The 15219-nt window shown below is 37.1% G+C and overlaps 1 protein-coding gene across 2 annotated transcripts in view; it reads left to right on the top strand.

Annotated features, from left to right (window-relative positions):
- The window catches only part of HIBCH (3-hydroxyisobutyryl-CoA hydrolase), a 97908-nt gene that overhangs the window by 53387 nt on the left and 29302 nt on the right, over positions 1 to 15219 (top strand). For both annotated transcript variants that reach the window (XM_061203331.1, XM_061203337.1), the window contains exons 7-8: positions 5220 to 5298; positions 14763 to 14908. In XM_061203331.1, the coding sequence (XP_061059314.1) occupies positions 5220 to 5298; positions 14763 to 14908 (225 nt within the window). The remainder of the gene's footprint in view (positions 1 to 5219; positions 5299 to 14762; positions 14909 to 15219) is intronic.

Raw genomic sequence — 15219 nt, 5'->3', positions numbered from 1 at the left:
TTTGGAAAATTGTTTGATGTCATCTTTTAAAGTTGATTGAATTACTACTCTGACCCAACAGTTTTACAACCCAACTAAAATGTATGCACTTACGCCGCAAAAGACATGTGTAAGAATGGTCATTGAATCATTATTTGCAGTAGCCCCAAACTGAAAAACCTAACTAGCTATTCACAGTAGAATGAAAATAGTTTATTCATACAAAGGAATGCTGTACAATGAAAGAAATTATTGCTACACACAACATGAATAAATCTTGCAAACATAACATTGACTGAAGTCAAATAAAAAATAATACTCTGTGGCCCTATTTATATCAAGATCAAAACCTGAAAAAGTTAATCTCATTTTGTTAGAAGTCAGGATAGTAGTTACCTGAAGGATGGGGAGGGAGTAGTGGCTGACAGTGTGCATAAAAGAATTTCTGATAATTTTTATCTGGGTTTTGGTTACAAGGATGTGTTCATTTTGGGATAATTCACTGGACCTGTGTGCTAGATGTTTGTACTCTTTGTGTACTTTCGATTGTATATTATATGTCAATTAAGGAAAAAAAAAAAAAAGAAAGCCGGTGTGGCTGACAAGAGTGAAAGTGAGGAAAGTGGAGAATTGTAGACCATAAGATCAGGGAGATAGAAAGGGACCAGATCATGTAGGGCCTTATCAGCCAGGATGAGGAATTTCAGTAATATTTTAATGTGATGGGGAGTCACTGGAGAGTTTTGGGCAGGAGAATGACATGAACTGATTTACATTTAATAAGTTTACTTGGCTGCTGTTCAGAGGATGGATTGTGGCAAAAACAGAAGCAAGAGAGACTAACCCAGGCAAGAGATGGTAGTGACTTCACCTAGGATTGCAACAGTGGTGATGGTGAAGTGGCCTAATCCAAGATATATTTTGAAGTTAGTGCTATCAAGACAGGTTCATAGATTAGATTGTAAGATCAGAAAGAAAGGATGATGCTGAAATTTTTGGCCTGAGCAGCTGGGTGAATGGTGGTGCAATTTGCTGAGATGGAGAAGACTGAGGGAGCAGCATATTCAAAGATGCATGTTCTGATGCATGAACATTGAGATACATATTAGATGTTTAGGTGGAGATGTTAAGTAAACAGCTAGATATAAAATTCTAGAGAAATCAGGGGTGGGAAAATAATTTGTCATTAATGTTACAGTGCTTAAAATCTTGAGGCTCTTGGAAGAGATCACCTGGGGAATGAATAGAAAGAACAGAGTACAGGTGAAGTGGAGTAGCGGGATGATATCTGATCATTGGGGCAGATCAACATTCTGATGTCAGGGAGAAGAGAAAGAACAGCTAATGAGTTAGAAGGAAAATCAGGAGAGTGTAGAGTCTCAAAGCCAAGTCAGGTGTTTCCTGAAGTAGAGAGTGAGCCACTCTGTCAAATGCTACAGAGATATCTAATTAGGTGATAAATGAAATTTGACTACTGGGTTGGGTAGGATGCAGGGAGAGTATTTGAGGAGAGTTAGGAATTGGAATAAATTTTACATTTGGGGAATGAATCTGTATAACCTGTTGTTGATATAAAACTTGAAGACTTTGAAGCCTTTTTAGTCTAGCAAAGGAGTATCTGCTAAGATTAATGGTTAATAGTATGTAACGGTAAATTTTGGAAATTTCAAGGGGGATTTAATATAAGCAACCTATAATGGATTCTTTTATATAAGATACAAAAATTAGATATGAATCTGCCATGAGAGTGCTACACCCCTTTCAACATGGATCAGTATTTATGTCCTTAGTATCTTCAAGTCAGGTGGCTTGAATTTTCCCGGTCTTCATTTCATCTTAATTGAAAGGCATTTTAAATTGGCTCCTAATGGTACTTGTGTCAATGACCTCTTATTTGGAAAGCTTTTCATTAATAACTTATTACTAAAATTTTGAAGTCTTTGACTTTGTTCATTATTTTATCAGCCATGGCTGAAACAAAATAACTGAATCAATGAATATGGGATCTATAGCTTCTACATGAAAGAGTACAGGGCTTATAAATTTCTTTCTTTCTTGAATTTAGGAGGTAGGGAGGGCCCTCTGTAGAGAATTTGAGCTGTTAGTGGTTCTTTTGCAAAGGAATGAGGGTTCCAGAAGATATAATGGGAATGACTATCAGGGAGAGCAGTGTTAGGAAAAAGCACACAGCAGTATTGGGATAAATTTATTAGAGGCCAAAGGCCTAAGACAGCTATTGTGTGATGCTGAATCATGACAGAATCTGGGTCTGGTTCTAACTGAAAATGTGGTGAAGAGACTTTTTTAATTGTAAAGAACAGGGACTCACTCAAACAGATCCAGAAAAGAGAAGGGAGCAGTTAAGAGACAAGTGCAGGGATCAAATGGGAATCCAAAGACAAAAACGCAACATAGCTTGTCTTCCTGAAAATTGAACTGCAAGTGTGGACTTAAGGTGAGTTTGAGTAGTGCATTTGCCTGTTTTTCTCTCTCCAGCTATTTCTGTTTGCTTTGTTCTCTGTGTTGTACAGGCTACATGCTGCTGCTTAGTTTTTTCATCATCGCCCCATATAATTTCAGCTTTCACTTGGCTGTCGTGTCTTCTTCAGCTCAAATTTCAAATGACCTTTAAGCTTCTTTGGCTGTCATCAACTCACAGCTACCCATTGTGTTTTAGGTTAAATACCAAAGAGTGAAAATCTTGTCTAATGCACTTTTCTTCCTCCTTTGCTCCCTGGGCCTTAGAATTCTGGTTAGCCTCAATTGACTGCCCTTGGGTCCACTGCCAATCTCTAGTTCAGCCACTGCTGGCGAGAGGGCAAAGTCTCTGGGCAGAGCAGATTCCTGCAGAGAAGGGGCAATGATGGGATGGGCAGTGGCCTACTGTAGTAGGTCCTCCTCACTTTAAAATTACATGATTAATTGAAATTGTAAAGGCTTGGAACTTGGGAGAAGTGGCATGAAGGCCCTGTGGCTGGTGGAGTGAGCATGGAAAGAGTGGTGGGAGATGAAGTCAGAGAGGTAGGCTCCTGGGCCATATTATGTAGAGCCTTGCAGGCCATGGAATAGAGTTTGAAGTATGTGTGTATCTCAGATAAATATCCACATCTGTTCAAATATGTATTAGAGATACATAGGGAAGAATCTGAAGGGTTACATACCAAATTAATAACTGTGTCTTTGAGGAGGGAGAGGGCCGACTAGGATTAGAGTTGTGGTTAGACTTTATATATGTTTTATGAAGAGGGATATAGTCATGTGCTATAGTCCACAAACATGTGGAATTCAGAGTTAATTAGAAGAGTCGGGGGCAATAACTAGAGGAGCAAGGTTGAGGCAGGGTCAGTCGGTAAGGCCTGGAGATCTACCTGCTGTGCAGTCCCAGATGGGACCTAGTTCTTCTGAGCCCTAGGACTGAAAACATAGTCTGAAAACTGCGAATTCAGACCAACGCTCTAAGTTCTTAGCAAGACATTCCTGAACACTAATAAGCTTTCAGCTACATTGTGTTAAACTAAAGCAGAGAATAGAATGTGAGGCAGGGGTTCTTAAAATAATATAAGAAATTATTAATAAAACTAGTAATGTTTTACTTTTATTAAAATTTGTAAGATTTTATAATCTTGAAGTGTATAGTCTAATTTGGGTTAATGTTATCAGATGATTTTTTCATAATAGAATACTTATAACATGATATTTACTTGTACAAAGAGTATCAAACATTGTAGATTTAACTTATAAATGTTAACTCCAAAGGATGTAGCTAGTACCTGAAGAATTTTATTCATTTCCATGCTTATTTATATGGTCTTTTAAAATTTAAGCTTAGCATACAGTACATAAAATTTATAAGAAATTGCATGTGCTTTTGAGTATTTTCTTAAGGTTTAAAAGTTTCAACAACTTTTAAATGGTTGAACTGAGTATGAAAACACTTGAAAGGCTTGAGGAAATTGTAATGAAAAATTAGAATAATCAAATAGAGATAAGGCCTTTTATATTTAGCTTATACTTACTTACTCTTATTAAGTGACTGACATTGTTCCAAATATTTTACGTGTTTTAACTTGTTTAACTCTGTGATGTTAAAGATAGACTACACTAGTTAAAAAGGAATAAGAATGAGTAGAACTAAACAATCTACTAGAAGTTCTGAATAATGTGAAAAAACATAACATAGGAAATGTATGTCACAATGTGAGCACTGACAAACTTGGATACTTTGTAGTCACATGTATACCTCTTATTTTATTCAAGTATATCTGTTGATTCAGAGATGACTGTTAAGTTTGTCATTTTCAGTGACGTTCAACAAGTCAGAAATAGACTTTCAGCCACATCTTTTTATTTTGTAAAACTTGTGTTTAGTAATGGATTTTTAAGAGTTAAATAGTTACTAAGTGTTGTATCTGAGAAAAATGATGTTGCTAATTTTATTTGATGAACTATGTGAATAAATAAAACGTGTTAATATTCTATTTAAGGCTACTGAAATTTGCTAGAATAGCTTGGTTATGCCTTTTTTTTTTTAAATTTATTTATTTATTTATTTATTTATGGCTGTGTTGGGTCTTCGTTTCTGTGCGAGGGCTTTCTCTAGTTGCGGCAAGTGGGGGCCACTCTTCATCGCGGTGCGTGGACCTCTCACTATCGCGGCCTCTCTTGTTGCGGAGCACAGGCTCCAGACGCGCAGGCTCAGCAATTGTGGCTCACGGGCCTAGTCGCTTCGCGGCATGTGGGATCTTCCCAGACCAGGGCTCGAACCCGTGTCCCCTGCATTGGCAGGCAGATTCTCAACCACTGCGCCACCAGGGAAGACCTGGTTATGCTTTTTTGATGATTGGTTCCACTAAGAATACTCAGTGGTTCTGGGAAGAGTCAGTATTCTATAATGCTGCATCTAGTTTGAAATAAGAGGGAATTGGGGAAGAGGACATGAAGCGTAACACAGGATACTAATCGAAAACATTTTAGCTAAAACAAATCTGTTCCAGATATCAGGGATACCCATGTATTTTCACCCAGAAAGTTCTTCTGAAATTATGTGATTTAGGATTTCCCTCCCGTCTATCTCCTGAAATTCCTTTAAAGAAAGTCTTTATGAAGAATTATATATAATATATGTTATGTATATCTTTGTATATGATATAATTTACTTGGTTTATAATGTTTGTGAATGTGAGTTTTTTTTTTTTTAACCCCCGCAGTATTTTTAAAACAATTTTTTGCCTTTTCCCTAGGGAGTTGGTCTCTCAGTTCATGGGCAATTCCGAGTGGCTACTGAAAAGTCTCTTTTTGCAATGCCAGAAACAGCAATAGGTAAAAAAAAAAAAAACTAAATTTTTCATAATTACTTTTAGAATTATCATCTTTTGATACATTTCAGAGTACAGTTATTGAAGGAATTGATGGAATCTTGTATGAAAGAACTTTTAAAAAGAAATTATAATAGGAAGATACCTAAAAGTTTATATTAGCTCATACTTATATCTGAAAACACAAAGGCAAGCATATTTAAACTGGAGACACTAGCGCACTGTAGTCGATTTTATTTATTTATTCTTATTGAAGTATAGTTGATTTACAATGTTGTGTTAATTTCTGCTGTATATGTATTTAATTTTAGATGAAAGATTATTAGAGGAAATATCTTGCATTCAGATCTATGCTCCATTTTGAGTTAACTTTTGTATGTGGTGAGAGGTATGGACCAAAGGTATAGATCAAAGTTTATTATTTTGCATAGGGAGATAGAATCATTCCCACATCATTTTTTGGAAGAAGCTACTATTTCTGCACTGATTGCCTTTGCACCTTTGTATGTGCTGATCTTGGTGCCAACACCACACTGTCTTGATTACTGTTGCTTTATAGTAAGTCTTGATCAAGTAATGATAATCCTCTAATTTTGTTCTTTTTTTTTCTTTCAAGTTGTTTTGGTTCTATAGATCCTTTGTATTTCTATGTGAATTTTAGAGTGATTTTGTAAGTTTCAGCAAAAAAGCCTGTTAGAATTTTTATTTGGATTGTCTAGGATCTATCAATTTAGGGAGAATTGACATCTTAACAATGTTGAGTCTTCAGACCTGTGAGCAAGGTATATCTTTCCATTTATTTAGGTCTTCTTTAATTTCCCTAAGCCATGTTTTGTAGTTTTCAGTTTCTTATACATCTTTTGTCAGATTTTTCCTTAAGTATTTCATATTATTCAATGATATTATAAATGATATTTTTAAAATCTAGTTCTGATGTTAGTTATCAATATATAGAAATATAATTGAGTTTTGCACTTTGTATCCTGCAAACTTGATAAACTCACTTATTAGTTCTAGTAAATTTTTTGTAGATTGAATTGGATTTTCTAAATAGATAATTATGTTGTTTACAAATAAAGTACATTTTACTCTTTTCTTTCCCATCTGGATACTTTTTATTTTTATTTTTTCTTGCCTTATTCCACTGGGTAGAACCTCCAATACAATGTTGAACAGATACGTTGAGAGTGGGCCTTCTTGCCTTGTTTGGGATCTTAGGGGGAAAACATTCAGTCCTTCACCAATTAAGTACAATATTAGGTATAAGTTTTTCATAGGTGCCCCTTATCAGGATGAGGAACTTTCCTTCTGTTCCTAGATTTCTGAGGGGTTTTATTAGGAATGAACTTCAGATTTTGTAATTTTTTTCAGCATGTGTTGAGATGATCATTGGTTTTTCTTTTTTAGTTTGTTAAGGGTGGATTACTTTGATTGGTTTTTTAACATTAAACTAACCCTGCTTTGCTGGGATAAATCTCACTCTAGTATGATGTGTCCTACTTTTTATATGTTGTTGGGTTTGATACACAAAAATTTTATTTGGAATTTTTGCATCTGTGTTCATGAGGGATATTGGTCTGTAGTTTTCTGGTAACATCATTTTGGTATCATTTTGCTTGCTTCATTTTGGTATCAGGGTAATGCTGGGTTCATTTCTGGAAAAGTTTGGGTAGAATTGGTTCTTTTTTTTCATTTTTCTTTTTTTTCATGTGTTTGGTAGAATTCACCAGCGAAGCCATCTAGGCCTAGAGTTTTCTTTGTGGAGAGGTTTTTAACTACAAATTCAAAATCTTTAATAGATGTAGGCTATTCAAGTTATCTATTTCTTTTTGCACAAACTTTAGTAATTTGGGTCTTTTAAGGAGTTTGTCCATTTATTAGCATAAAGTTCATTTACTTATTATCTTTTTAGTATCTGTAGAATCTATAGTAATACCTGGCTCTCTCATCCTTTTTTTTTGGCCATGCCATGTGGCATTTGGGATCTTAGTTCCCTGACCAGGGATCAAACCCGTGCCCCCTGCATTGGGAGTGTGGAGTTTTAACCACTGGACTGCCAGGGAAGTCCCCTCTCATTCTTGATATTAGTAATTTCTGTCTTCTCTTTTTTTTTCTGATCACTGTAATTAGAGGTTTATTAATTTTATTGATCTCAAAAGAAGTTTTTTGGTTTTCTGTTTTACTGATTTCTGCTCTGATATTTATTACTTCCTTCTACTTACTTGAAGTTTTATCTCCTTTCTCTAGTCTCCTAAGGTGAAACCTGAGGTCATTGATATGAGACCCAGGTATAGAATTCTATTCTGATGTTTAAATGTCAGTACTTTAAAGATTTTGCTACACCATCTTCTCATTTATGTTGTTTTCCATGAGAAATCTGCTCTTATCCTTATCTTCGTTCCTCTGTAAATTAGTGTCTTTTTTTTTTTCTTTTTTACTTTCTCTGGCTGCTCTTAAGATTTTCTGCTGATTGCTTGTTTTGGTGTGCCTTGATCCCTTGATTATGACATACCTTTTTGTAGCTTTCTTCCTGTTCTTATGATTGTGTTTATTGGGCTAGTTAGGTTTATAGTTTTTGTCAGATTTGGAAATTTTGACATTATTTCTTCAAATATTTTTCTGTCCCCCCAGTTTCCTTTTCAGGAGCTCCATTTAAACTTTTGTTAGGCTCACTCATGTATTGTTGATTTTTAAAATTTATTTATTTTTTTAATTTTAGATATTTGCTATTCATGTGTTTTCAAGTTCACTAATCCTTTCTTTTGCAAAGTCAAAACTGCCCTTAATCCCATTCAGGTATTTTTTAGCTTATACATTCATCTTAGTTTTCATCTATAGTAGTATCATTTGGGTCTTTTTAAAAAAAATATATTATTGTTTTTTCTTTTTTTAAATTTATTTTATTGATTTATTTTTGGCTGTGTTTGGGTCTTTGTTGCTGCACATGGGCTTTCTCTAGTTGCGGAGAGCGGAGGCTACTCTTCATTGCGGTGCGTGGGCTTCCATTGCAGTGGCTTCTCTTGTTGCGGAGCACGGGCTCTAGGCACACGGGCTTCAGTAGTTGTGGCACGTGGGCTCAGAATTTGTGGCTTGTGGGCTCTAGAGTGCAGGCTCAGTAGCTGTGGCTCACGGGCTTAGTTGCTCCGTGGCATGTCGATCTTCCCAGGCCAGGGCTCGAACCTGTGTCCCCTGCATTGGCAGGCGGATTCTTAACCACTGCGCCACCAGGGAAACCCCTCTTATTTGCTTTTATTTAACTTTTTGAACATATGGTATATGTTTATTATAACTGTGTTGATGTCCTTGTTCGCTAATTCTTATGTGTATGTCAGTTCTAGGTCAGTTTTTCTCATTTTGTTTTTTTGTTTTGTATTTGTCTTTATAGATAACCTTATAACATTTCAAACTTTATTCAAACACACCAGTGGTGGCAAAGAGCACAAACAAGTGACAGGCACGATTGCTAACGCCAGGATCAAAGGCCAGGAAGGAGCTCGAGAGAGCCTGTCGTTCCCTGCCCTTTCCTTCCCCACACCTTGCTGTCACTTTTCTTTTTTTTTTTCTTTCTTTTTTTTTTTTTTACTGGCGTATAGTTGCTTTACACTGCTGTGTCAGTTTCTGCTGTACAGCAAAGTGAATCAGCCATATGTATACATATATCTCTTCTTTTTTGGATTTCCTGCCCGTTTAGGTCACCACAGAGCATTGGGTAGAGTTCCCTGTGCTATACAGTAGCTTCTCATTAGTTATCTATTTTATACATAGTAGTGTATATATTTCAATCCCAATCTCCCAATTCATTCCCCCCACCTTTTCCCCCTTGGTATCCGTACGTTTGTTCTTTACATCTGTGGCTCTATTTCTGCTTTGCAAATAAGATCATCTATACCATTTTTCTAGATTCCACATATATGCATTGATATACGATATTTGTTTTTCTCTTTCTGACTTACTTTACTCCGTATGACAGTCTCTAGGTCTTTACACGTCTCTGCAACAGTTCTGGATCAATTTTGATTGATTGTTTTATCATGTCATCATGGGTGGCAATTTCTTGCTTTTTTAGATTCCTGGTAATTTTTGACTGGATTCTAGACATTGTAAGCTTTACTTTGTTGAGTGCTGGATATTTTTGTATCGATGGTTCGCAACTTATGGTGGTCTGACTTACAATTTTTTGATTTTACGATTTTACAATGGTGCAAAAGCAATATACATGTAGTAGAAACTGTACTTTGAATTTTGAATTTTGACCTTTTCCTTGGCTGGCCATATCTGGTACTGTACTCTCATGTGATGCTGGGCAGTGGCAGTGAGCCATAGCTCCTATGCAGCCACACAATCACAAGGATAAATAACTGATACTTAGAACCTTTTTGTTTTTCACTTTTAGCATAATAGTCAATAAATTATATGATATATTCAACACTTTATTATAAAATAGGCCTTGTGTTAGATGATCTTGCCCGACTTTAGGCTAATGTAAGTGTTCTGAGCACATTTAAGGTAGGCTAGGCTAAGCTATGATGTTTGGTAAGTTAGGTGTATTAAATGCATTTTTGTCTTATGGTATTTTCAACTTATGATTTGTGATGGATTTATCAGGATGTTACCTCAATGTAAATTGAGGAAGATCTGTATTCTTTTTTTTTTTTTTTTAATACTTATTCTAATAATAAAACCATTGCTTTAAAAGTTTCAGAACTTTAAAAAATTTCCTTTTGGAATCATTTTATAAAACACATGTTTAAAATTTCAAAGATAATCTGTCTCATTATTCATAAACACATTTTATTTTAAGGCACCAAATAAGCAGTACTGGTTTATTAGTTATGGATTTTGCCTTTAAATTTTCTTTACCTGCTAAGTGTTAAGAGACTTTGGGCTGGTTCTATGTACTAAATCTACTCTAAACCAGAGAATATTTGCTGTCACTGAAGTACATAAAACCATAGTGCAATGGAGATTCTGACAATTCTGATCTTCAGTATCACAGCTTAAAATGGGCCTTGGGTTAAATGGGCTTTCCCACTGGAAATGTCTTCTTTAAGAGAGAAAATATAAATGTAAAAGCATAGTTCAGGTCAATATACAAACAACAGCCTTCTCAGTTGCCTTGTGCAACTGAGAATACTTTACTGATTCTCAATATTGTAACTGTGGTGTCGACACCCTCTGGTCCTCTGATGAGCCTGGACGGGAGGCACGTTCTCCTCTCCCGTCCGATCTGTAGCTGAGTCACAGCCAGCGTCACCCACCTTTACCATTTGCAGGATTACATGGAGAAGCATCAGAAACCCAAAGGTGATTTTGATGTTGTGCCACTGTTGAGCTGATGACGGGCATTCTGTGTCACCGACAAAGCTCTGTAGTGACCTGAAAAGGAGAGACGTTATTCATTCATTCAACCAGTAACTGAACCTGGCAAGTGTTCCATCCTGGAAATGATGTGTGCCTGGGTAAACAGTGATTTGATCGATCTGTATTCTTATAAATATTCTTGAGCTTGCTTCTGGGATGAGGTTATGTTACTTGGAAACAGTTTGTTCCTTTGAGGTCTTTTAGTTTTGTTTTGTTTTTTATTATTATTATTATTTTTTAGATGCAAGGTTGGAGCAGTGCTCAGGCTAGGGCTAATTATTTCCTACTACTGAAATGAGACCCTTCTTTGCATTCTACTCAGTGCCCCCACGAATCCTGAGTTCTCATAGTCTGATTGGTGGGAACAGGCACTGTTCTCAGCCCTGTGTAGGTTCCCAGTACTGTTCTCTATAATCCTTTCCTGTGGTTCTTTCCATAACCTCAGGCAGTTTCTTCATACACATGTACTGATCAATACCAAGCTGAGGACTTAAGGGAGACACGCTGCAGATCTCCAGAGTTTTCTCTCTGTGCAGCTATCTCCTCTCCGGTACTCTGTTCTGGGAATTCTGTCTGCCTCAGTCTCCCTGGATTCTTAGCTTTATTCCCCTCAAATCAAGGGCTGTTCTGGGCCTGGACATTCTCTCAAGGCATTAAGCTGGAGCTTTTGTAGAGTTTACCTCACTTGTTTTCAGATATTCAGAGATCACTTACCTTTATTGCCTGATGGTCCAGTTTGTTGAAAACTGATATTTCGTATATTGCATTTGTTTTTCTATAGTTATTTCAAGTAGGAGAGTAAATTTAGTCCCTCTTACTCCATCTTATCCAAAGTGTAATCCTCCTGGATGGCTACTTTAGATTAGATGGTTAAAGAGGTTTTCCAAGGAGATGTCCTTTAGGCTGAGATTTGAATGACAAGAGGGAAGCAGCTATATTAATATCTTAGAACAGAATACTGTGGTGTTAAGAAGTTAGTCTAAAGCAAGAATAAAGCTTTACCTGTTCAAGGAACCAAATAGAGTCAACTATCTGAATCAAGGGCAGGAGTGTTATACTGTGCTTTTCAAGAGGTACACAGGGACCTCTGGTGAACAGTTTGGATTTAAACCTAAACATTATGGGAAACTGGGGGAGAGTTTAAAGCAGGGAGTGGCATGGTCTGGTTTACATTTTAATACCGTCATTCTGGCTGCTTTAAGGATAATGGATTGTAGGGGGTGCAAGAGTAGAGAGGCTTGTTAGGAGGTCATTACATTAATCTAGAGCTCTGCTGTCTGATACTGTAGCCATTAACCACAGATGGCTATTTAATATAAATTAAATAAATAAATTCAGTTCCTCAGTTGCAAAGTGTTTAATAGCCACATCTGGTTAGTAGCAGCATAGATTATAGAACATTTTCATCATCATAGAAAATTCTATTGGATAGCACAGATCTAGAGATAGATAATTTTAAGCTTGGAGTAATATGGAGCTATAGAGTTGGAATAGAGTGGATAGATTTAGAAAATGTCTTGGAGTTAACTTGCTTGCTGATATAATGAATCAGGAATAACTCCAAGGTGTTTAGGTAGTGCTACTAGATGGATGAGGACAATTAGGGAAGGAACAGTATGGTTGGAGGGATGAGAATCAGGAGTTGTGTTTTTGCCATGTTATATCTGGGATGCTTATTATCTATGTGGTTAAATCTAGAATGCAGATTTGAGAGTTTGTATTCAAGGGAAAAAGGCATAACAAGATAGACAGATTTGGGACTGTATTGGTCTGCTAGGGCTGCCATAACAAAATACCAAGACTGGGTAGCTTAAACAACATTTATTTCTCCCAGTCCTGGAGGCTGGAAGTCCAACATCAAGGTATTGGCAGGTTTGGTTTCACCCAAGGCCCCTGTCCTTGGCTTGTAGACAGCTGCCTTCTCTCTGTCCTCACATGGCCTTTCCTCTGTGTGTGTGCTCAGTGTCTCTTCCTCTTACAAGGACACCAGTCCTATTAGATAAGGCCCCCACTCTTATAACCTCACTTAACCTTAATTACCTCTTTAGAGGCCCTTTTCTCCAAATTGTCACATTGTGGGGTTAGGACTTCAGCTTAAGAATTTTGGGACACCATTTGGGACACAATTCTGTCCCTAACAGGGACTGATCTGCATATAGATACTATCTAAAGCTATAAGAGTTAAGGAAATGCGTGTGTGGGGTATCGGAGAGCCTCAGATGAGGCCTAGGCACAGCAGTGGGCACAGGTCCAGCCGAAGGTGGAGCCAGTAAGGGGAACTGGAAAGAAGCAGCCATTGAGGCAAAGGGCGAAGAGGGAGAATGTGGTGCCCTGGAACAGAGAGAAGTGTTTTCACTTGGGCAGAGTGCTCCTGAGGTTCAGGGGCAAGTAGGAATGAATATTGAGGAACAGAAAGATGACCAGAGTGGCTGGAGTATAGTGAGTGAGTAGTAAGAGATGTAATTGAAAAAGTGGTCAGGGGCCTTGAAGACTGATAAAGGTGTTAGTTTTAATCTAAGAGAAATAGGCAGTCATGGAAGAGTTTTAAGCAGTAGAATGCAAGACTCTTATCAAGATTTGTGTTATTAAAATAATTAAAAAAAAATAATTCAATCAGACAAGAACATAGAAAAAAGGTTTGTGTTATTAAAAAGTTCCCTCTGTTGTGTAGAGAACTGTTTAGAGGAGGAAGCAAGAGAACATAGTCATTGATGGAGGGTTAGGGGGTGGTCAGGAGAAGGTTTGAGTTGGGATGGCTGTACCCTTTATTGGGGTGAGTGATACTGGAAGGGGGATGATTGTGGGGGGCAGTGGTTGTGAATTCGACTTTTGACCTATCTTGTTTGAGATGCTAAAGATATTTCTGTTTACAGTAGCATGCCACTGATTCTTTCAAGTCTAGGACCTTTTTTTTTTTAATAAATTTATTTATTTTATTTATTTATTTTTGGCTGCTTTGGTTCTTCGTTGCTGTGCACGGCTTTCTCTAGTTGTGGCAAGCAGGGGCTACTCTTCGTTGCAGTGCGCGGGCTTCCCATTGTGGTGGCTTCTATTGTTGCGGAGCACGGGCACACGGGCTTCAGTAGTTGTGGCACGCGGGCTCTAGGCACACGGGCTTCAGTAGTTGTGGCACGCGGGCTCTAGGCACACGGGCTTCAGTAGTTGTGGCACGCGGGCTCTAGAGCGCAGGCTCAGTAGTTATGGCGCGCGGGCTTAGTTGCTCCGCGGCATGTGGGATCTTCCCGGGCCAGGGCTCGAACCCATGTCCCCTGCATTGACAGGTGGATTCTTAACCACTGTGCCACCAGGGAAGCCCTAGGAACTTTTTGACAAGTAGAACTGGAAAGAATTTGAATGCTTGTATTTTTATCTGAATTAATTGAAGCAATTTTCAGATAGATAGGTGGATTATAAACCTAGAGGGTCACAATTGTTTAAGGAGCTCTTAAACACCAAAAAGTAGTGTACTGGCAAGTATTTGCATATATGCTATTTTTAGTTGTTGCCAGTAGAGAGAATAAGGGAATTTTAAAAATACTCATGGTTAAGAAAAGAGTAAGTGCAAGTGATTTAATTAGGTATAAACTTGTTCATTTAGTAGGACTAATGGTTATCACATCACTTTAAGTATCTTGAATATTAGATAATTGACTGTTTGGACATTGATTAAATGATAATAATAATTTATCACATAATAGCCTTAGATTACATATATTTTTTCCTGTGCTTATCATTTGGAAAGAACATATTTTTTCAGTCTTTACCTACATTGGAGACTCTTAAAAAGTAGTAGTAGAGATGAGAAATTTAAGTAGTATTTATCAAGTAGTCATATCCAGAACATTGTGCCGTCATATCCTTTATTGACTTCTATAGAAATGAAACATGAAAAATTTGAAAACTACCCCAATTAAGTTAGCACAATTTATAGCAAGTCTTTTGTGACATTAATTGCATTGTATAGTACATTGTAGTACTGTGGTATAGTAATAATATTTTTACTATAGATTAAGACTCCAGAGAAAAATGGCTCTTTGATCTCAAGTAAAGAGGGCTGAATTTATCTTTTTCATTTGAATCATTGTCTCTTTTTGTTTTTAATTACAGGGCTATTCCCTGATGTGGGTGGAGGTTATTTCTTGCCACGACTTCAAGGAAAACTTGGGTGCTTCCTTGCATTAACAGGATTCAGGCTGAAAGGAAGAGATGTGTATGCAGCAGGAATTGCTACACACTTTGTAGATTCTGAAAAGGTAATTACTTGGGTGATTGCATTTTGTGTTGTTTGGAATAGCTCATACTGCATGGGGAGGCAGTATGAGTGGTTGAGATTCCAGGCGTTGGTCTACATGGGTCTGAACCCTACATGTACCCTTAAAGCTGTGTGACCCTGGGGAAGGTGCTTAAGCTCTCCAATCCTCATTTCCTCATATGCAAAATGGATAATTATATCTGGATCCAGGGCTGTTTTGCCTGGTACCTTCAGTGAATATTTTTTGATGAATAATTATAGTCTGTGTAAAAAAAAAAAGTAATATTTTAAGAAAGTCTAATATATAAAAAT

This window comes from Eubalaena glacialis, chromosome 1 (assembly GCF_028564815.1).
Source record: "Eubalaena glacialis isolate mEubGla1 chromosome 1, mEubGla1.1.hap2.+ XY, whole genome shotgun sequence".
NCBI classification, from domain to species: Eukaryota; Metazoa; Chordata; class Mammalia; order Artiodactyla; family Balaenidae; genus Eubalaena; species Eubalaena glacialis.
This window is presented reverse-complemented; position numbering and strand designations above follow the sequence as displayed.